Source organism: Plectrocnemia conspersa, unplaced genomic scaffold (genome assembly GCF_051122295.1).
Source record: "Plectrocnemia conspersa isolate PC_06_02 unplaced genomic scaffold, ASM5112229v1 ptg000001l, whole genome shotgun sequence".
NCBI lineage: Eukaryota > Metazoa > Arthropoda > Insecta > Trichoptera > Polycentropodidae > Plectrocnemia > Plectrocnemia conspersa.
In genome coordinates, this window is record NW_028277165.1 from 16,712,911 (window position 1) to 16,738,901 (window position 25,991).

At 30.9% G+C, this 25,991-nt stretch overlaps 1 protein-coding gene across 1 annotated transcript in view; it reads left to right on the top strand.

Annotated features, from left to right (window-relative positions):
* Positions 1-25,991, top strand: part of LOC148239003 (semaphorin-2A-like) — a 478,624-nt gene that overhangs the window by 393,199 nt on the left and 59,434 nt on the right. Inside the window, exon 2 of the mRNA XM_088193180.1 lies at positions 23,240-23,333. Coding sequence (XP_088049306.1) covers positions 23,240-23,333 — 94 coding nt within the window. The remainder of the gene's footprint in view (positions 1-23,239; positions 23,334-25,991) is intronic.

Here is a 25,991-nt window from a genome sequence, read left to right on the forward strand (position 1 = left end):
AGTGCCCTTTACCTTTATGTACATAATAAATATAGCTCGCACAAAATTTTGCTTCTTTAGCGCGTGAGCATCCCGAAAACTTTAGTGTGTGCTAAATTTTAGGCAAAATCGACCGTTCGATTCCACATATATGTATGCGTATTAATAGCTTGAAACGTTGCTATATAAGTTCGTTTTTTGTATTTATTTTACCCTTAACTATTATTAAAATAATGACACTCCTTTGAATTTTAACATTTGCGTGCGATTTTAATAGTTATTCGTGTGATGTTCCAGCGTTAAAAGCTCTACTTATATTGCAATAACTCATATAAACGAATATATAATTCGTTTTCATCATATCATAAATAAATTTAAAAAATGAAAATATGATGAAAAAAACAATCTGCAGCAGCGTTTTTTTTTCCACAAAGATAAAATCTTTTTTTACATTAAACGCCTTATTCAAATTGCATGTATAATAGTACATTCTTAAAAAAAACACCATGCTGAAATAAAAATAGTAGATACTTAATTTTAGTGTTAGATCGGTCTTTATTTTTGGATTTCATACATTTCATTAACATGAAATACATGTTAATGGCTTATAACCATTTTTATTTTAAAATATTAATATAGAAAAAAGAATAAGTGCTTTTAATTTAAGGTGAAAAACTGTGGGGACAACACAGATAGCCCTTCGTTTGTCGGGGATCTTATTCTTGAAACTTACATTAAAATAATCATCTATCAATAAGACAAAGCCCTTGTTACGACTAGAATTAAAGAGTTCTCCCATAAATAACATGCAAAGATTCTTCGGTGCATTGAATGAATATTTCTTTGTTACGAAACGGTCACAGGAAACAATATATCACTGGAAGACAAATAGGCTACAATATTCCCGTTACACAATTCAACCTCGGGATATCCATCAAGCAAATGTCACTTTCTAAAGGCGTATACATATTTTGTTGCTCTAAGAAGCGAGTACAACGATTTGCTGGATGATCGCTGCATGATTGTGATGTGTCAGAAAGCTTTGCAGCTCTAAATACTTAAGCCTGGACTCCAATGAGGAGAAGGCAGTCACCCGGCAGACTCTGACTGGCACTCGAAGAGATGGACTCCATCATACGAGCACCGCAGCAGAGAGGGATCAACCTCCGCTATAATATCGTTGCCATGCCACCTGCAAGACCTCTGAGGATCGACATCATCCCTCCACCAGCTTCTCAACCACTGCTTGGAGAAATCATTTTTTCATTCTAGATATTTAAGGCGGTTATAAAGTTTTTTTATATTAGTACTAAGGTGTATTATAAATTATTTTGGATTACATTAAATCTATAAAAAATATTGTATAATTTACTGGTGTTAAACTACACCGAGCACTTACTTACTTTAAGATGGGTCTCATTCATATATTGTATAATAAAAACATTTTTTGTGCTAAGCACGCTCTTTCTATTAAATATTGGTTTAAGGGGCACAATGGCGGCACAAGAATTCACATCGTACATTAAAATTAAGTAATAAAATCTGTTAGAATCAATCTTCTATGATTTTTATTGACATAATTTTTAATTTCTGCTTATGGTGACAATAGAGTTTTAAATTTTACAAATATGCTTTTTAATGTTATTTCTTTATTTCGTATGTGCAAGATTTTTATGTCATATTTGTTTTATACAATGGAATTTATTTAAACTTAAAATATTTGCTTTGCTCTTTTCATGTTTTCATACATAAATACTTATTTACAATATTTATACAATTATACAATTTCAACGATTTACCAAGTCTCAATTAGGGAGCTAAACAAGCATATACGTTAGATTATATGCTTACATCCGATTTAAAATATATTATCATTTGATGCTCGATAGCACGCCATCCATCATTCACGTGAAGAATGTCTTATGATTAATTCATCTGTCGTTTCACGTAGTACGGCCACTTAAATTATTTACGCTAATGTTCCGCGAAATCGAATTCATAAATTTTCAGCAAACACTGGAAGTTTCCGAAACGATTTGTGTTAATAAATTATTACGTTTGCAGTGTGCTTACCCATATTTTTCTTCCGGCACGTTTGTGTGCCGATACATCTTTAATTTGGCAATTGAGCCGGTGTTTATCATATTTTGCCGGTTATCTGCTCGGCTGAATACGGTCACACCAAAACGACGTTGATAAAACGGCTATCAGCCGAGCACAAAACCGTTTCTGTGACGTTAACATATTATGAAGACCCGCAATTTATATTAACCCATTTATGAAATTTCCCAGCGCCCTTGAAAAGCCTTGACTGATAAGGCCTACAGGAAGGTGGATCATAAATTCACGTTTAAGCGGACCCTTATTGAAATTAAATTACTTCAGCTCCGGTGGTGTGAAAAAAATACACTATGCATATAATATTCAATACGCAACTCGAACGAACCTTCACAAACTATCTAAACGTACTTATAAGTCGCTTATTCGCACAGTTATGTAAGTTTATACTTGTTAAATGTGTATACGGCAAACAAAAATTGTATAAATTTGCGTTGAATAAATTTACAAATAATAAATCACGCAAACTTTTGCGTGACTGCGCAATTTTGCGTTTTCGATATTGCCGAATATAACCTCAATTAATCTCCGAGTTGGAAAAGTTTTGCTTTTTTTATGTTTTACGTTATTTTTGAATGAAACGTAATCTTTGAACTTTACAAAACAAGAAAAAAAGCATTTATTTCGACTTATTCTCGAGCTTACAAGTTTATTACATTGCTAAGCGGATTTAAATTAAAGTATTATATTCATAATAAAGCTTATTTTTTTATAACATGTTTAGTTGATTAAATGTTTATTTCTCAAAATTTTTGATGTATATGTAAAAAACTTATTTCGGATATGTATATTTATAATATTATAAATAGCATAGATGTTTACGTAATACAACACATCCATATTACGAAAAGCTATTAGAACTCGAAGTTTGCCCATTTTATTAACCAGTCGTTTATTTTATAAAAATGATGATAAAAGTCAGTTTATATATCATATGTATATATTTTTTTATTATAATAAAGATAAAAGTCGGTTTATATATCATAAATATGTATATATTTTATTTTCATCGATTTCGTTAAATTGTAAAAAATGTATATTATTGCAAACCTACAATTATTAATTTTATATGCAATCGCTAAAAAAAATACGTAATACATACTTTATTTATGAAAACCTTATAAAAATAATACCTTTGCAGATAGTAAAAATCATGTGTAATTCCGGCGTAATATATCTTTTGACTAGACACGTAACTATATGTATATGCCAGCAAAAAACAATAATAGTAATCTATTTTATTTATTTATTTAAATTAGATTAGAACCATAGTAAACTAATAAGTTACACTAACGCGTCACGATGGTCAAAAAACAATACATAGTAATATCATAATACAAAAAAAAAAAAAAAATACTAAATAGAAATAAAATTAAATGATACGAACCGGACCAGCTCTTCAGCTAAACAGTTCAATGTGCAATGCCAGCTTATTGAGGAGGCGGATAGCGATAATCATAGGCGACTTGACTAGTGCGAACGTCCTGGCACTAACGGGTATCAGATGAGGACGCGATCATGATTGTGCTCATCTGATGCACTAACGGGCATCAGATGAGCACGCGCCAAATAATAAAAATTACAACAACAAAAATATAAATAAACATTAATAAAAGAAGCTTCAAAATATCACATAAACATATATATTCCTTACTAAACTTACAGAACAATATGTATTTCAATAGCATGAAAAACTATCAAAATTCAAAAATAGTTTCCTTAGAAAACCACATCAGTTTTATCTTAATCAATTTATAATATCTTAGATTACACAAATCGCTTACAAAATTTCATACTTTCATTGGATAAAACAATAATGACTATGCATTTCAATGTAATATGAATCAATAATATAAAGCATTTATCGACTAACCTAATAGTGAAAAGTCACTGCTTTTATATTTTTTAAATCCAATAATATTATAGTAGATTTTATATGGTAACATAACATTTACTTACAGTATTTCTTTACAAATGTTAGTGTCAGCAGCATAATATGATAATCTATAATATAATTGTTTTAAGCCGCTTCCGGACGCGCACGCTTTAAAATGAAACATTATATGCTCAATATTCTACTCTGTAAATCGTATTGCTTTGTATGAACGGTGTATAATAATACACATAAACAAAGGAAATATATTATATTAAAATAATAATAATTGAATTTGCTCCGATTGATTTTCGAGCCGCCGGTAATGCGTTCTGTTGTTTCGACCTATAAAAAATAAGCATTCAAATATAAAACAAGATGGCCCAGTACCATGACAACAGTTTTAAATAATTATTATTTAATAATAAAATTTTGTTACGCGACAATAATTTTCATTAATTCGTCATTTGACTGAATATAAATAATCGGATTGCAAATTAACAAGGTGTGTTATAACCATGAAAATTAAATATATACACAATGTGTTGAGGATTAGAAGAATACATTGATTAAACTAGATAAACAATCATAAAACAATCTTCGTAATGAAATCTTCAAATTTTGAATTCCCGTCACCGGACTCCGAGGCCGAAAAGTGAGTTTTTTTCTTTTATATTACATAAAAATAATCATTGCTTCCGATTTATTGCACAATATACGTTAGATTTTAATAATTGCAAATAATTCAGATATGTTTTAAACGTGAACGTATAATATGATATATCCTTAGTATGTATGAGGATTGAAAGTTAATGTCGATCAAATCGGCGCTGTCGCAGTGGGAACGCTATATATATCAGCCAACGGACAGCTTATAAATGTGTAGTTTCTTGGATGTTATCTAATAGACGACATTTTACAATGATTTTAAATATGTGATTGCATACCTGGAATAATCGATAGCTAAAATATCTAAGAGTGGTTTATTTTTAATTCCGATGTGGCAAAATATGTATACGTCATAGTTTTTATTCAATTTTTGTTTTGTGCCATCATTCCTTTTCGGAATAGCTAAATTTAAGATATTTAGTTAGATCAAACTTATGTAGTATGTTCTTTATAAAAAGATAATACTTGCTGACAGTAAGTTCAACATGATAAGATTCACTCTTTGTTTATATTTACCAATTCTACGCTGTAGCCATATAGGTCATCAAATTGTTCCATCATTGCTTCTGAAATATAATTAAAAACAATAATACCCTTATCAAGAGTTAACCATTGAAAACATTATTACTGTTATTATAAACAATAAATTAAATTTAAACGACAACCGAAGAACAAAATTGACGGAAGTTACTGTAGAGAATTAAACACGTAAATTGGCATCTCTTTGTCTTCTTCAAAATTGTCGCAATATGTCGTGTATTAATTGTTTGCCATACGTAAATGCTAGTAGATCTATCATTGCTTCTGAAAATTAGCTGTAAACGATACTATATAGTGGTAAAATGTAACTTTTTGTTTACACTAATACGAGATTTTTCATTATTACTAGCATTGTAATATGTTTATTTAACATCGGTATGTATACCTTTAATTGCCAAATCACCGCTATTTGTCTTTTAATATTAGATCCTGGAAAGTCAATAGTAATTTTGTAAGAATAACCGTGTTATATTATTCATTTATAACCAAACACTTACTGGCACACCCACAATTTATAGTTTTGTCTATAATTTCAAATGCTGCATCACTTGAATCATCTTCAATTGTCACTTTGTAAGAAAAGTGCCGTGATTATAACATATTTCACCATTTATTTAATCGCACTAAGCTGTATTCCGGCGCGCTTATTTGTTATGTGAGCAAATCTGGCAGTAGGGAATCCCGAGTATTAGCGCGCTTGAATACGAACGAAGCAATTGATTTTATCGATTCAAATTGTAAAACATATAATGCTGCGCAGGAAAAAAATTACTTTAATAAATATATAAATAAAAATATTTTTTAATAAAAATAGACAAAGGTCTCAAAATTATTAATATTTTAAAGCGCACTTTTACTCTAAAGTAACAGATTAGGTACTTGATATTTTCAGATTATTGTTTCTTTTTTATTGGTAAATATAATTAAAAACTGGCTTTTATATTTACACATAAAAAATATAAACAATTTTTTTTAATTATAAAGTAAATTATGGTGTAACTTAAAAAAGTTCTTATTACTAAAATTTAAATTTATGATAAAATTGGGTTGCAGCGTTAAAACGAGTCCTTAAACACCTAAAATATGCTAAAACATAGGTGATCGATTGTATTGTAGCGTCAGTAAGGTGTAACAACATATATTTAAATATCAGTAATATTATCGAGCGGGTAAGAATGACGTTACAACTTGACACAATTTTACTCCGAATTCAGTTAGTCCTTGATTGCGTGTGCCAGATTTGTTTAAAAGCGACATTACAGGTGTTTCGTTGACCCTGAAACTTTTTTTTCATAAATTATATTGTGTTTCATACAGTATCCTTAAAAATAGACAAAAAACAACCTTATAAGAGGTTATTTTGATGCTGTAGTAATGTGGTAATTAAAAATTAAATAAAAATATATCATCTTCTTTACATTCAATATAACGAATTTTCAGTATACCGAAATTTATTTATTTGTTCCGTGAGATTCGCTATATTGAGATTTCACTATACAATGTTTAATTTATTATTATCTAGCTAAGTTTTAAACCTATTCAGAAATGATATACAATATTTAGATTTATTATTAAATATCAAAGTTTCAAAACTAACGTTAAATAATATAAAATGTTTTTTTCTTGAAATATTTAATTGCTTAATATTTTATTTGCTAAAATGCTATTCTATTTGCTTTTTTAATTGCTCAAGTTCTTATTTATTAATAGCTTAATTTTTCCATGATGAAAATTTGATTACGGTGCTGGGAATTAAGCCTTTGGGAATATTTTAATAACCTATTCAGGTTCATAATCTATAATAAATTTTACATATACGTATATAATGTATACTGTATATACATATACAAAATATTACTATAAATTATTGTATATACATACTTAAACTGAGCTAATATATTCTTAACTCTTGTTTTCGATTGATTTTGAATGGTATGCTTGTTCAGTTAGAAATAGTGCACTCTTCTAGATGGCAATATTCAATGTGAGGGAAAATGTCGCTATATAGTAAATGGTGTGAGAAATTTACCAAAGGAGAGAAGCACGTAGAATAAGAAAGGGTGAAGGGGAATCGTGGAGTATCTACCGCGATCTCTTGACTTAAAACGTTAGACACTTCTCTCACCTGTGAGGTACTCTAAATAACACCACAACAAAATCAAGTGTACGACGAGGCATGAAAGATTGAAATTGCCGGTTTTAAATTATGCATCGACGCTGATGGTGAACGTTTTGGTTATTCAAAACCTTTGTGTGCTTAGGTTTTATTTTATGTTCTCGTGATTTATATTTTATGTGTAACGAAATGTATGTATGATGCTATAAAATATTCTGAATAAAATACACGTTACACTTATAGTTTAATATATGAAAATAATAGTAAAAAGCAAAACCTGCTGTTAAAAATGATTCATTATTAATTAATGATCAAATATTTTAGGATATTTAAAATAAATAATATGTTTATAATAAAAATATATTTTAAATTATGTTACCAACTTGAATTAAAACAAATAATTTTCAATACACATAATTCACAAATAATCAAAAATACAGGTTAAGAATCTTTAGGGAATATAATTTTAAACGAACAGTTTGGTTTCCGCGAAAATCACTCGATAACACATCAACTTAATATTTTAACGGATAACATATGCGTTAATTTAAATATAAAACGAGTATTGGCCTTTTAATATTAGATATAGAAAAAGCTTTTGACACAGTATGTCACGAAGGTTTGATTCATAAACTATACAAAAACAAAACCCTTCACTATCTGCTAGGCTTAATAGGTTCATACCTGAAAAGTAAAAACTATGTTGTTTTACTAAATAATGAACACTCGATGCTGCGTAAAATTCCAGTTGGAGTTTCTTAGGGAAGTTAGCTCGGGTCGTTTTTCTTTATTTTGTATATCCTCTTAAATGAATTTGCAACTTATTGGGGTAACATGCTATGTATTTTATCTTAAACCTGTTAGAGAATTTAAATAGATAAATAATTATAGTAAATATACTACTTAATTCCATTTTGAATTCAATTTTTGTTTTACCTTAATAAAATATAGATCGCGACAAAATAAATAGTAAAAATGTGTATGCTTCAACCCTACGCAGTAAAGTTCGCTTTTCAAATACAAAAAAAAAGCATAATAAACCCTTGATAAAACACATACAAAGCAGCAAAGGCTGTGATTACGCCAGGAAATACGTAATATCAAAACAATCACATTTTCTTACAACTTCCTGCGAATACTCACAGCATTACCATAATTCCGACATAAAAGGTAACAAAGGCCAGCGGGGGGCGCAATTACGCAAACGATTACTGCTTCGATTTCCAAGATCGATTAAGAAGTATAAGTAGCGAAAGAGAAAAAGTAAATAAGTGCGTTTTTCATTTCATTTTCCATTTTCATCATCGGCGCACTGGGCCCCCGTTTTATGGGCCAATCTTAAAAATGTATTTCGCATTCATGAATATCTGAAGCATAACGGGACGGCGGAGAATCGTAAATTACCGGCGGGCTTCCTGATATTGTTCACTTCCTTCGATCCGTCTTCCACCACCATCGCCGAGCTTCTTCTTCGCCCCATACCAGCCGGTGCCCCGAAACTCGCACTATTCCGAGTGAATTTCTTTTATTCATGCTTCCGGCTCTAATGCCCCTATCGCAGTTTTCGCGCTTCGGATACTAAAACTGTTTATTTCTTTTCGGCGCCGCCAATCGATAACGCGCCATTAACATATTTTGAATAAATGAAATGTACGCCAGCGACGGAATTACGGCACTGCTGCTGGTACGCCGGTTGTTGCGTGTCCCTATCTACTAGTGTATTATATACCTACACCCAATCGGCGTGTTACAGGCGTATATATTGAAATACGATTTTTTACGCCATGCATCCGGATAATTATTTACATAAATACATATTTATCATTGGCTTTTTGCCGTTTTGTGACAACGTGTATTTTACGGCGTTTTTCCCCATTGTGTTTATATGAAAGCGTATTTTTTGTTATGCAATACGAGCATGATGAGCTTGCATCCATTGTATAAAATTCTAAAACATTTTAAATATATCTCAATTATTGAAATCAACAACTGTTTATTTCATCTATTATAAAATATGGATAGCATAAAAAACTTTCTATAAAATTTAATAATGTAATGATATATTACTATATTATTATATTATTAAATTTTAATTTTTGTAATTATTAAAAATATATAATTAATAACAATCATATTTTTAATAGCAACAAATAGTATTTTAGAATGTGTGCATGCACTCGCTTTTGACTCATCGCTCATTCATTCCCTTTGAGACAAACAATACTTGATCATTTCATATGGCGCATTAAAAAAATGAAAAATGGAATAGTCTGCAACTGAAAGCATTACCCAGTTATCACACATATGTTGTGACGTCATATGAAATAAATTAAAATATTTCGTTATTGTTGAAGGGGAAAAAACGTGCATTAAATTTGGTTAATGTCCAAATGGCCAATAATTTGAGCCACGGCTTGCTTGTAAAAATTTTCAAATTAGGGTTAACTCAACTCGAGCGAGTAATCGTCGTCGTTAAGTCAGGTTGAGCTATGATAAATATCAAACCCAAGTGTGTAACGATATTTTAACGTTACCGTTAAACGGCGCACTGGTCGATTTGCATAATTCATTGTTTTATCACGCATAAACAGAACAAATTCCCAAAGGGGTCTGTAAATACTATGCCATACGTTTACTGAAAAATATGGAGGGCTGCTTGAATAATTGATTCTTGCTCAAATTTCTGTAAAATAAAATCTGGTACACTAAACAAGCACGATAGATTTTAAGTTTAAAATGCTGCTATTCAATAATTATAATTGATGATTCCAATCAATGATAACACATTATTTTTATTATAATAACTTGTGTAAATATATAATAAATATTACTTACACATTTAAAATATATAAAAAAAATGTTCACGTATACATAAAAAATCTTTGACATTATTGGTTACCATTATGGGGTTATGAACTCAAACATTGACAGTTTATGTCTACAAACAAGGGATCATATTGTATTTTTGATCGAATTCTCACCTTGTCCATCATCAGTTGTTGTGATGCTCGTATACTTGTATACACATTAATACAAACAACTTGTTTTAGTATATATATATATGTATATAATGTTTTATTACATTTGCTATTTGTTTTTAATAATTTATTTTTAGTAAATATATTTTTTTATTATCTTACATAATAGTCCACATACGGACACGTCTGCTATATTTGTATTCATTACATGGTAAATTTAACTGGAGCGCTCGCCAAGTTCGGTCTTATTGAACGGACGGGGCGATAAAACGCGAGGCCCTAGGTGCGGAAACTTTCACGTGAGAACTTTATGAAAACTACATGAAGGTAACGCCAAGTTGTCAGGAGAAATAAGTAAAAACTGGTAGAACATTCCACGTGATGATTTCGAGCACCAATCTTCCGGGGCTTTGATCACGTACATTTGCTCCGCGCGATGCCACGTATTCTCTCACGTTGTATACCAGCGAAAATTGTTTTCGCGTACATACTACTATGTATTTAAATACGTTTGTATAAGTGTTGGATTTTGAAGCAATTCTTCCGAATGCCGGTTTTTTGACTGCCACTTGAGTGTCTCTAGAGAGCGAGCATAAGTGCTTGTACTCATGGATCGCTGTGCTTTTTTAGTGAATTAATCTTTTAGGTTATTATATTAGGTAATCCAGAAATTAATGTTTTTATTTAGAGAAACAAAAATAATTCTCTTTAACGTCTTTATTTTAATGATTTAAAATACACCCATACCTCGCTTTACGGCTTAGATACGTTCCACGAAACTTGGCCGCAAAGCGAAAAGCCGTATAACGAATCAATTATTCTAATACAAATTCAATGGGATCGGTTCCAAATTTGTTAAATATGTAACATGGTTTATCATTTAAAATGCATTTTATATTTTTATTTCATTTAAATCAAAAATACATACATAACAAGTACATACATTTGTACATAAAATAATAACATACTCCAAAAACCAACAAAAATGAAACAACTTCATGTTACATAAAATATGTGTATGAATACATACATCATTTTTTTTTAAATGGCTTTAATCTGAAGACGATGAAGAAATGGTAACCTTCAGATCACTGTCGTTCTCATTTTTCGCTGGTAAGGATTGGCCTGGCTTAAAAAAATTGTCCAACGTTGTTTGTCTTGCCTTTTTGTCTCTTTCGTTCTTCAGTGATTAATAACAGCTAATGGCTGAGTTAATTCCTCGAGAAACTTTAGCGCTACGTTCGACGTCAGGATCGTTTTCAAGGAAGATGTTTATTCCTTGTTCGAAATAGGAAAAAGCTATTGACAGTTTTTTTGATGTTAGCTGTTTGAATACAACAGGCTCTGTCTCTTCATCAAATACCGGTTCTGCTCGCAACTGAATGAGTTCCTTATATGAAAGGGGTTCCCTATCAGCTTCAAGTAGATCAAGCACATCACGTTCGTTCAAACCTTCAAAGCCGAGATCATGTGCTAGATCCAAAATGTTTTGCCTAATTTCAGGAAGGCAATTAACTTCTGCATCAGTACTTTTTACACATTCTGGCCATATTTTTTTCCAAACATGGTTCATTGTTGTTAATTTTAATTCCTTCCATGAGTCACTGATGCTGTCAACAGCATCCTTGATGTTATAGTTTTTCCAAAATGTTTTAATTGAAGATTTACCATCGGTTTCCCTTATAAGTTGTCGGAAAGTTCGGTGTAGGTAATATGCCTTAAAAGAGGCTATTGCACCCTGATCCATTGGTTGGATCAGAGCTGTTGTATTTACTCAATCATGACATCTTCAGATAGTTCGGATAAATTAGTAGGATGCCCTGGTGCATTATCCAAAATTAGCAAAGCCTTGTTTCTTAGGTTATTGTCTCGCAAATATTTTTTCACTTCTGTGCAAAAGTGATTTTTGAGCCAATCCTCTAAAATAGCTTTAGTCATCCAAGCTTTCTTGTTGGATCTCCATATGACGGGTAATTGATTTTTATTTATTCCTTTAAGAGGCCTTGGATTTTCAGACAAATATATTAAAAGTGGTTTTAGCTTAAAATCACCCGCGGCATTTGCACCAAGTAGCAAAGTTAATCGTTCTTTAGATAACTTATAACCAGGCGCAGATTTTTCGGTTTTTGAAATGTACGTGCAATTAGGCATTCGCTTCCAATAAAGCCCCGTTTCGTCTACGTTAAACACTTGTTCAGGTTTATGACCACCTCTTTCAATAATACCCTTTAAAATGTTGGGATATTCCTTAGATGCGGCCTCATCGGCGCTAGCTGCTTCACCTTTCATTTTAAAATTATGCAAATTAAATCTATTTTTAAATTTTTTTTAAAATCGACATCAAAAAAAAGTTTTTTGCCGTTATAGCGAACTATTTTAGGCCGTAAATCGAAAATGTGCCTTAATTGAAGAGGGCCGTTATAGCGGAAGGCCGTATAGCGAGGTATGGGTGTATATCTTTCTTCTAAAAAGTTAACCTTCTCGTACCTCTCGGACAATTTTTTAATTTTATTTGCATAAAATGTTACGAGGCTTTGATTTAAAATATTCCTAAGACATCGTTTGCATGTTTTTTTAATTTAGGAAGAAGAACAATATATATTTTTAACAATAAATTAATAATTAATAAATTATGTGACAATTTCTCTTTTGAACTAATAATTAAAATACACACATTATTTCTACATAATACACAATTAACATAAAATTATAGAATAATTACCAGTTCCTTGACTTGCTTATACATAATAACAATATTATAATTAGCTACATTTAACTCATTATTAAAACACTTAATGGCAAACAAGTACGACCTAGTATTATTTTAATTGATGATGTTGAAATAAATTACCTTAGGTACCAACAATATATTAATAATTTATAACCAATGAGTAATATTCGCCTTATTTAACTCTTTATTAATTAATAATTTGCTTTAATAAAACTTAAATGCAAATGTAATAGATAAAATGATTTATTGCGCTGATGTTTGGGGCTTAAACTCGCCTTGAATTTTTTACTGTTATTTATATACACGAATAGTGCCCTATTTCCATATGCTAACAGAGGACTTTCCTGAATATCCTCAAACATGACTATAGTAGTGCTCGGCCATGGATGCTTCCTTCCTCCGTCAGAACTATGGGTTTTCTAAACAAATTATGGTACACTTTAAAACACAACACGTTCGTGCTAGAGTTTACTTAGATTTGCATTGAAAATTTTACTGTCGAACAAACTGCAGATTTTTATGGTCGGAAAGAATTTATAGGTGTTTTAACAATTCAAAGATACAGACATATATTGTTTATCATAATATCCGACTCTGCTATTATTTATTTTGAAATATCGCTCTTTAGATAGTGATTGATCAGACCCAATATCCAATTTCGTTGCATCGTATTTGTTCCGTTGATTGTCGCGCATTTTTCACACGTCCCGAAGAAACATCCACGTGTCCCCCCATCCACGTGATGGAGTGTCGCATGTGTCGAATTAAATATTCAGTTGCATCATCCCCTACATAGCGTTTTACATACAAAAGTGCGATTGTTTCTCCATCATCCGATCCGCGCGGGGGATTCGGGTTAAGTGCGGAGATTGGGGCCAAAACTGTACCAAAAGGGGGTGGTTGAATCGGGGGTGGGTTTTTGGCAAATTCGTTTTTACGCCGAAACAAACGTATCCCATAAACCCGGCCATCTTCTCGTGTCTATTTTATCGGCGGCAATAAAAGACTGAGCCTAACTTCGTCGGCGGCAACTTTCAGCCGAGGCGAAACACCCTTTCCCATCGCCAGATTGAAAGTTCACCAAAGTCAGGTTATCAACGTCATCTATCATCTTCGCGTGAAATTGAAGGATCCCACCACCCCCCGACCACATCCGAAATTCTTCTTTTAACCCAAATAAAATTTTAAGTCAACCATTAACGACCGACTTTGAGCGCGTTATACACCGTTTAATATTTCAAGCGTCTATTACTTAAAGGTGAGGTTTTGACATTCAATAGCTCTTTGTGGAACAATGCGATCGATAGCATTGTAATTACAGACTCAAACGACTCGGAAGCATTTATTAAATCAAGTTAACTCGGGCATAATTATTCAATCATTTTAACTTCTAGCTGATTTCAATGATTTTTCCCTTTCGTCGTTTATAAGTGGCAGCAATTTATAAAATAATTATTCAACGACTTATATTAAATTAATTTAATTGCCATAAATACCAATAAAACATTAAAAAAATTAATTGGACAGAATAATCAGTCATTATGCTACTTCTTTATTTAGCAAATAACCCAAAAAACAAGTCTTTTCTATATGAATTTATTTTTGGAAAAATGTATAATGTGCAATTATGATGATATATCTAGTATATATATTTTTAGAGTAGTATCTACTTAATTACTTAAAAATCAGAACGCAAAAATTTTTTTTTATTAGATCTGTACATATTGTATATACATACATATATAAACTATTATGGCCATATATTAATACAGTTGAGAAATGTTGGGTAGATATTTATTGACCCTGGTTTAATAAAAATTCGAGGGTTGGAACTTTAAGTAGCGCTTTCAATATAAGTATGTATTTATTCATGCAATGAATCGTTTTATATAGTCTTAATAGAAATCATAAATTTTAGACATATTAATTTACATAAAACATGTTTTTAATAATCCAATAACATCCAGTTTTTATTTTTACTCTAATTAGTTGATTTGCTAATCACAAAATATCTCTTACCGGTAAACCAAACAAAAAAAATAACCAGCTGTAAGAAACCCTTTGACGATTATATATCCTTTTATATATTCCGCCTACTGTATACATATTAATATAAGCTTTAAAAATATGTTGTTTTTATAAACTAAAAAACATGCTCATGAATTATGAAGCAAGCAAATATTTAATTTTTAGTAAAAATTATATTTACACGAATATTAATATTTTTACTGGCACTGTATTTTTTATACTGCTACATAAAACAGGGTCAGTCCGTGCCAGATGTTTAAAAATATGCATTTTTTCTTGGAAGTATTTAAATTGCAAATATTTATTAACTACTTTCTCAACTACTCTAATCAACCTTGATAAATGCATTAATAATCAAATAATAAGAAATTCCTCCGCGTGAAATTTAGCAGATTTTAAAAATGTATGAGGGCTTTTCACAGAGTTTTGCTATAAAAATTTGCCTGTCTGCAAAATTAAATCTCGTATTTTCAATGCTGCAAAAAAGTTTTTTTATTTATTTATTTTGTTCAAAATATGAAAAGTGTCTTTTCATATTTTGAATATAAATATTTGGTTGTTAGAAACCCATCTCTATAGAGAATAAATATTTTTCTACGATTCGGTATAAATACTGGGGCATGAAATTTCCTTACAATTCGACAATAATAACAAATCATCGTCCTATTGAAGTTTGTTCTCTTTAACGATCAAGCAGTTCTCTGTTTATCGATAATATAAAGATATCAACAATAATATACTGTATTATTTTAATGACTTATTTGCTAAATGTTATACGTATTTTTTTATTTATTAAAATTTATCGAGCATTCTCAATAAAATTTCGAAGTGAAAATGAGAATTTTTATTTCTCAAGAAATGAAAAACAGAGAAACCAGAATATCAACTAATGGGTATAATTCACAAAATATGTATAAAGTCACTTACAAATCTAAAACTTTATCGCCTATTTTTCTTATTGAGAAAAATTATGATATTTACTAACAGTTTTTCACGTTGATATTTCATATAAAAAAACAGATATCGTTAGCTTATTTTAGTTATACTTTTATTTAAATTTTGCCATATTTCATCCATATACACAATGTATGAAATATAGCAATATCAAACATATTTTTGTAAAGATAAATTCTTTAATTAACCAAATTTCAACGCCAAAACGGTTACCATTTTTACGACATATTTTTTATGTAAATAACTTGCTTATTTAATAAATATTTATGTTTATATATGATATGTAGATCAACCTGTATACATATAATCGATAGGCTTCATGTCTAGCACATATACTAAATGTTACGTCAAATATTATCTGAAGTGTCTTTGTGTATAACTCGAAGTGATATTTTGACATTCAATAGCTCTTCATTATATACAGATACAATACATAAAGACCGATAGAAGCGTAATTAACTCTGAGATGAGTTAGTTAACTTTAATTGGTGTACATTTTTGTGGAAAATGTATTTTGGCTGTACATCTCCGTCAGCTGTTTTATTTAATTTAGGTGGTATTATGAGAAAGCTGGCCGTTCGTGGAATTCAAATCCTTAAGAGTTAATTGCGCTCGTTTCTCGTTTCGTCTAAAGTGTAGGGCTCGTTTTACACGCCTCGGGAATTCAGTATAATTTTGCAAAATTGCTTTATTGAATGGATAAATTATCTTTATAGTAAAAATGTATAATAGTTACATATTTATATGTTTAACCAGACTCTACAACGTGTAGCTTTTGACGAGCACTCGCTGAGTGCCAAGTTTTTTCGCAAGGCATGTAGGTCGACAGCTCCCATACGTCGATTGATAGACATTCCCATAACTTTTATGAGAGCCAAGTTGGACTTTTCCACATTCAGAGTTCTCCGTTTTACTCTACCTAACCATCAACGCCGTTTCCAGTTTCGTTTATTAGATTGACCCTATTTGCATTTTATTATTTCTCCTTCAGAGACTACGAAGCTTACTGACTACAATGTTGACGAACAATTCTCTGTAGAATATATTCTGTAGGACGAGATGCTAAATTGTTTAAATATTCAAGTTTTATTTTGTGTGTTATGATCGAGGACTTCCAAAGCTTCTCAAGTTTAATTTGGATAATTTTATCTAATTAATGTAATACAAAAAACACTGTTTTATATATTTTTAATACACATACTAAAATTATATTTAATTCAACGTGAATGCGTAATTAGTTTAATGTAAAAACGCGGTAGCTAGACTAATAACTTTTTTAGACTTTATTTTTATTCGACAGAAAATAAAATTGTGCACCTCTGTAATACAAATGGTGTACGTTGGCCACACGTAATGTTGCATGTTTTTTTCGTTGTAATCAGATATGAAGTCAAGCGTGTACTTTGGGCACAACTATACTAGAATTACAGAACCTTCATAAGTACCAAACATGGCCATAAACTTTGGAATCCGTAGCAGCAGTGGCAAACCAATCGTGATTCAACTCAGAATTCCAGGGGTGGTATAAACCGCACACAACATTGATCTTAGCTATCATCTAATAAATATTAATAACATTATACAATAATAAGTATCTGATTTTTGAAAATCTTAAATATTTTTCTTTTTCAAGTATTATCATTATTTATTTTAGACAAAATTTCATTAGTATCCGTATCAATTTTATTTTTATATGTTTAAAATTTATTTCAATCAGAGATTTAGATCTTAATCACAATATCCAGCTTCAAAAAATTTTAGATATGCTAAGTAGCATAATCAATTAAAATAAAAAACATAAATTGTTTTTAATATCACTTAATTCGGATTTGCCAAACATGATTTTCATTTCACAATTGTCACGACTTTTCAATTAATATGCAATAACGTGCATCACTGATCGTGCTAGTGTTATATATAAATTTTATACTTAAAGCAAATAAGTTAATTATAGAGAAAATTTTATTTGGAAAAAAATATTTATCACAATTTCCAAATTTATGTTTCTACAGCAAATAGCGCGTTTATTATACACACATAAAATATATTTACTCTGTATTTAAACACCAACAGTTAAAAAAGGTGGGACTTTTTGATCATCGATAAGTTGATAAGGCCGACCGACCGGCACGAAAGCGGATATAATCGATCATGATAATTAAATTACAAAAAAGATTAATGAATTAACTATAATTATTATTACATTCATTATTGCCTTTTAAATCACCCCGAGCGCGTTTTTATACATACATATGTATATGCATACTATATGATCATAATAAAGATTCAGAGTCATAATCGTATATTTCTGTATTAATCAAGCAAAGAGCATATATTTAATGAAATACATACATGTTGCATAATTTTATCGTATGAAGATATTTATTGTATATTTGCATTCAAAACATAAGTTTGACCTAAGAGAAATCTGCCTTCATTTTCAATATGCTTAATAGTTTTATTTTTGTTCCATCTCGTATAAATAACTTTCAACTGTCAAAAGAGAGCGAAGAGAGTAATAAAAAATTCACAAAAATATGTAAGAAACAATATGCGCATATGCAAACATACATGGCCGACAAATGCGTATGACATTTCCTCATCGCACATATATTACAACTTATATAAAAGTGTCATGAAATTATTTATTCATATATAAAATATAAACATGTCTCGCTTTAGACGCTGTGTGCCTATCCGAAGTGTTCTTTGTGTCGTTTCATTCGATTCGGAATAATCCGAAACCCAGACTGTGCTTTACATGAGTTTACATTTAATATACAGGGTGGTTGAAAATGTTCTTTAACTGAAAGGTAACAGCTTAATATATTGTACTTAATGAACGGAATTACTCAGTAACTTAGCCCTATTTAACTTTGCAGACGTTGAAAGATAGGTATCATGTTTATTTCAAATATCACCAAGATCTACCTTATGTGAATATTACTTGTGTGTCCTTACACATTTATATTATATTATATCAAGCTTAATACTAAGAGTATATTTTTTTAAGAATTTATTCTGTAGATAAAATAATAACTCATATGCCACTTTACTAAAACCACATATTTGATTATCGGGACGTTAATATTTCCTGATTTTTGAAAATACGCAAGTCACCCATATTTATAAAAAGGGGGACAAAATGTGCATTAATAAATAGAGACCAGTCAATGTGTTGTGAGTTCTTATTAAATTATTCGAAATAATTACACATCAATACGTCTGCAATCGTTTTTAGTAAGTTTTATTAGACAAGCAGTATGGGCTTTATACCCGCCATTCCACTGTTATGCCCGCACTACACTCTCTGGAAATTGTCCGAACCGAAGTTACAACTAAAGGCGGCCGTGAATGACGTCCGGACGGCGGCTTCTGTCACTTACAGCCGGCATATTTGCGCGCGATCAAAAAATGTGCCAAATAATCGCAATTTTTAAATTGTCATATTATTAAAATTACGCTACTGATAATTATAAAAGTTTGTGTCGGCACTCACCAATACAATATCAGTGAAAACTTTTCAGTCGTAAATATTCAATTGACGCAAAATCTTTGTCGGCTTTTGCAAAATGCCACAAGGCATAAAAATGATACGTCAGAATACGAACACCACATCTGTGACTATCCTAAAATTTGTCGCCATCGATTCTAAATAAGAATTCGTTATGGTGTGACATTTATATAAACCGATCTAGGAAAATACATAAGAATATTCGAAACGATTTTTTATAACAAAATCAAGTACCACTAATTATTTTTTAATTATTTAATTTGATATGAAAAAAAATATAATAACGATATATGTTAAAAGAATATACTATCAAAAATATAATTAATCGCTTTTGGTGCCCTAAAATATCCAAAGATGTCAGTAAGAGTCTGTTGAAGTCCCCGATAAGCATGTAGTATTATAACTTGACCACGTGACCACGATGCAGCACTCGACATGCGTGCTAACCATAGGACGCCTACGCGCATACTGAAATTGAACTGAGTTACTCGTTCTATCTCAGTTAGCGAAACACCATATCATTATCTCTCTCACTCTCGTCACATAGCACGCGAGAGAACGAAAGGGGAGAAAAATTTTATTCTCTATAGAGATGGGTTTCTATCAACCGTCTGCCCTTTAATGTCGAAAAGTGCTATTTTTTTGTCATTTTCTCGATATCATTCGCCATCATATTATTCCGACGATCTCAGTGGGAACGTTCTGGCTAAAGAAACTTTCATTAAAGATCTTGGAATTACTTTAGAAGAGCAACTCTTCCAAAATTTTTGGCTTTGTTATGTAAAACGCATTTCACTTTGACGATCCGTCAATTATTAGTGTCTTCTATGACACTTTAGTTCTCTGCATTCCTGAATCGGGATCTGTTTTTTAAAATTCCCGAATAACCGAATAACCAAAAATCTCTCTCTAATCGAAAAAGTTCAGAAAAGGATATTGAGATACTTTTATAAGAGGCTATTCGGTAATTATTAGTTCTTGTATCTTAGCCTCTATATTTTAGTGGCATTGGATACGATTCGCTCAGCTCTCGCAGAAAATTGTATGTCGCTAAGTATTTCTTCAAAATATGAAATGATTCTGTTGAAAATAAGCTATTTTCTAGGGATTTTAGATTTGCGATTCGGAATGCCTTCGATTGCTAGTGAATCTTTTCAGTGGTTTCTCCTTTAAAAATTAGTTTAGTGCAACTGAGTAAAAAATGAAAGTACTTTGATTTTTACTAGGCTTGTATTTTATGAATGTGTATCTAAATATCATAGTAAATTTTAATTGAAATAATATGAGTTGTGCTTCTAATTGATTTGACAAATACAACTAAAAATATATCTAGTCTTGATAATCTTTTCACAAATGGTAAAGTAAATGTGAAATAAATTAAATTTTACAATTTGCCCTCGAGAGTAATGAATCACCCTGTATTGTACATGTGTATGTCTGTGTATTTAAATCGAATTTCAGTTCGGCATTGTTTCATATATGCGGAAAAGCGTTTTTCCAGAGGGAAGTTACGTGCTCGTAAGTACCGAGCCATAATGGCGAGGCTCGCCGCTGCCAATAATTTTCCCGGGAGTGTGTCATTATTTTATTTTTCCTTCTCGTTTGCAATTACAGATATTATATTCCATGTTTGGTCGGTACGGTCAGCTTTTTGATGCATTGGCTCGAACTGCCCGGCACGATATCTCCCCAGGAAAATCTCCCCGAAAATTCTCCCATTAAATGTTTGTGTACTTCGGCATAATAATTAAAAGTAATTTTTGTAAATACACATACACATTAAAAAATATGTAACAAAATACGTGACATCTGACCACTTGGTTTTCAGTCACGATTTCATTTGCACAATATGAATACGTAATATTATGAATTATGGGCATGGATGGTAAAATTGTTTCTATTTGCATATGATGTACGTAAATGGCTTTTTAGGTTTAATTTCAATGATACTAAAAAGCACATGATTAACAACAGCGATAATGTGGCTTTTAAAAAGATAATAAACTAATGACGTTATTAAATAATTATAAAACTAGGTTATAATACTTTTTTGTAGAAAAATATACTATTTACACTAAAATAAATATTGCAACCTTTGCACCAATTTCTAATTTTTTACTTTGGTCTACAGATTATCAGATTCAGCTGATTCATTTTTGCTACCTTGGCAATCCAGATCTGAGAAATTGCACGTTTTTCAAATAATGTTATAAATGAATCATAAAAAATAATATATAAATATGTTTAGTTTTTTTTTTAATATTTTATAAATATAATAATTTTAAATTCAAAGTTATTATATAATGGAGTATTAAATCACTTTGACACCTTTTTCATTATATTTCTTACAATTTAAAACTCAATTTAAATTTTGATACTATTGTACATAAACAATATAACACAAAGAATAATGTACCTAGCTTAAATCCCTGTGAAATAATGTAATGTGTGATGGATTTAGCATATTAAATTTAACTGTCAAGGATTTTCTTCAATGTTCTGACACATGCCCATTATTGAATTATATTAAAATAAGAAGTTAGTATGTATATGATTTTATGTTTACCTTTATCCAGTTAGTAGTAGACATGTTTATGTGCTTTCATCCACAATTGAATTTTGTGTTTTTGTTTCGTGTAATTTTTCGCCTTTTATAAAAAACTTATTTTGGCAAAACCTGTTGCAATGTTCAATCACCTTGCTTCGTCTGATCACTCAGACTCTTGTGAATAAATTTAATATTTTTAAGATTTTTTTTAAAATACGTGTGGTAAAATTGGCGTCAAATAACTTAAATTATCTTATAAGGACTAACTTGTTTTACCAATATATTTCTATGTAAACATGTGTATCTTTTCATTAAGACATACTTTTTTCATTTCCAGAACTTATTTGTACGTGTCACAAAATACACTGTGTGTTTTGTGTATATTTAATTTATTAAATAAATAGTGTCCATAGTACGGGTGTATTTACGCGTGTACCGTATTATTTATAAATATATATAAATAATACGGTTACTCAAAATAATAAAATTATAAAATATAAACAATCATTTAAAAATTCAATTGTAGCACTAAAATGTAAATCTAATAGTTTGAATACGTTCACACATTGAACGTACTGTATATTCTACATATGCGCAATACTCGTATAATCAGCGATATCTTACATTGTACGAAATAGTATAAACGGTTATTTCGTTTGACTTCCGCCAACTTTCGGTAATGAACTAAAACGCCTATGCGAACTTGGTCCTGGCGGGGAACATTTCGCGATAACGTGAAGGGTTGACGTTTCTAACTTCGCTAATATGACGGCACATCGTGGTTATTTAATTAATAGTTGGATCGTATGGCTACAAGTTGCTGTAACCCTGCTGGGCTACGGACTTGCCTTAATCCGATTATTTAACATCCCCTGCGGCTGAGGTAACGCCATTTTATTAACCCCCGCATAATTCCGGGACACTGTTGAAAAATTTCTGCAACAAAAAAAAATACATAATGCCTACTGGGGGCTAGCTCACCCCCGTTGACTTGATGCGATGGCGTATGGGTGTACATTTATTATATAGTATAATGTCTTCTGTCCCATATCGATCGGCTGTCACCAACAACGTTTGACTTCTTGTCCTCTGTCATTAAAATGTCATTGACTTATGATGGGTTTCTATAATTTATACGCTCAACATACATACATATATATATATATTCAACTTTATTTTATTGTATTTCAGATCATGTTCGAGAATTTAGATGTAAAGAAGACTTTCTCTACTACAGGACCATGTACTTGGACGCCAAATCAGACACACTCTACTTGGGGGCCATGTAAGTGATATCGATATGAATAAGTAATATTTTTCAATGTGCATTTATTTTCATTGGGTTTTAATTTTTGAGGATGCAACTGTAAACGGGAGTTTTCGTAACAGTGCCAACCCCCGAAAGGAATATATATCTTTCCATTTTGCTCGCGCTGTTTGGCCGCATTCCAATAATCGTTCAGTACAATTGTTTTCACATGAATGCCTTTGCCATCTGGGCGAGTTTATTTGTTTCACCACAATTTATATATATATATTTTTACGAGGGCTGAATTTCACCCGACGTCTTATTTGCTTAATTATTGGCATGATATTATTTACACGGTTAGTTTATTTTATTTTATACAATCCTTATTATTTTTAAATAGATAAAGGCACGATTGAATTACTAAACCAAAATAATTTATTGTTTTTAGTGTCTACTGACATTATACTACAAGAACATAAGAACTAAAATAACAGATATATTTTTTTTTTTGATATTGCGGCCGAAGGAGTGTGACTTTGTATAATATATAATGTCTTTTTATCGACTATCATGTCGGTGGAGCAACTGTGTTGAGGCAGTATCTGCTCGTTTTTGCTGATATGGCATCTCCGTGTCGTCAAGCTTTAACACTTGCAGATGATGATGATTGCGAGTCAATTGAATTGCTTCTTGGACATATTCACAATTTTTTTCAGGCCTATAAAGAAACAGTCTAAATGGCCACTCAAGCGATTAGTAACCAAGAGTCGAAGAACAATAGTAATTTGCGTAGAGTAGAATTTTTTGTCTAGCACGCGTCACTAAGAGCCGCGCTACACTGTTCCTAATAAATAAAATTATTCTATTTTGCCTCAACTTCACATCACTTATACTGCAATATCAGAAAAATTAATAAGTTTTTATCAAAGAGATACATATTATAAATAGAAAATCAATAAAACAATTTGAATATTGTAATTTGATTTTTAAAAAATTATAATAAAAATATACTATTAATTTAACAGTACATAATCAGGTATATAAAATGTTTTTTTTATATACATAAAATACATATGGTTTCCTAAAACCCAGTTAGTAATTGTGTGACTTAATGACTTTTATAAGAAGTTTCGTGAAGCTGATCAACTGAATATTTGTATTAAACGCACATGCAAATGATAATATGCCATTAGCAAATCGACTAATTGAAAGGGAAATTTCAAATAAATGTTTAACCCTTTGTTCTTGAAATAAAATTATATAAACAATTCAGGTAATTAAACATCACAATTGCGCAAAATTTACAAAGGGCAATGAATGAATTTATTAACATAAAAAAATTTCTGCTATGTTGCCATACTACAGCAATGCCTATATTTTTGATAAGGAGAACGATATTGTATCGATAATTAATTCTTAAACCACTTAGTTTCGCAGCCCAAGCACTTCACATATTAATAAATTAAAGTTTATTTTAATAATAATTTTATATTAAATATTTAAGTCCTGAACATTGGCACTCCTTGCTTCCACTCCACAGTTGTTGAGACGCGTCATTTAAAACAATCGCCCCTGAAAATATCACGCGTAGAGCGAGTACGAAGGGCGGGCGTTTGCGTCGAGTGATACACGACTTTATAATTGACGAAGATGGGTGAAGAGTATTTAAGCGGCGCCATGATGTTACGATTGTGCACGACGCGCAGCCATTATTCATGTGATAGGAGCGTAATTAACAAGCGCACCATATGCCCTCTGACGTGCCAGATACTGATCTTATATGCGAATACTACACATTTGATTAACGCTTCTCATACATGAATATCGCCCAATTTATTAACTCGCGAACATACTGTATAGTGTATCTGTCACTCGCGCGACAGAACGGATAAATCGAATGCTGTGTAAGACTTTGTTGTTCTTCGTGAATGAGCTCTTAAGAAATATATATATAGAGTAAGCCTGTAAGAAACAGATACGCCTAGCTATTTTTAGCTTGCTTGATATCATACATATTATTTGTTATGATAGGAGAATAGTGTATTACAATAAACATGAGAGTTTACCTCTAAAACTTTTATCTTTTAATTACTCTAAAAAACAATTTTGCTTTCTCTTCTGAAATGAAAAAATAATTCGTTTATATATACTAGTAATCTTACGTATCATTAAGATATTCTCTTTTAGTTATATCTAATTATAATATTTTTCTTCTTTTCTTTTCTTCTTCTAACAAATTTGTTAATGCTAATTTGTTAGGCAAAAATATAATTTCGTATTTTAATTTTTATTAAACTTCGCCGTCAATTTTGCTTATCTTTGTGTATTGTAACACTTTGTTAACACTTGCGAAGCGTTGCATTTTTTTTTGTGTAGTTCATAGAATAGTGTAGTTCATAAAGCATTGAAATGATAACCCAGAGGTGAAGGGTTCGGGTCCTCGCAGCAGACTCGAATTTAAAATTATAAAAATACGCTATTATTAAAAACCAGCCCAGCTGCAAAGTTACATATTGATTGAATTTTACAAAACAATTACAACACCTGACTTTTAGCTTGGCGTTTTAATACTTACTTGCATGTATTGTCTGTGTTTGATTGACTTACCCAGTTGCTACTGATTCGCCCCGTTATAACGCAAGATTATAAAAATTGTACCTTAAAGTTAATATCAGGATTGTGCAAAATTAAGTT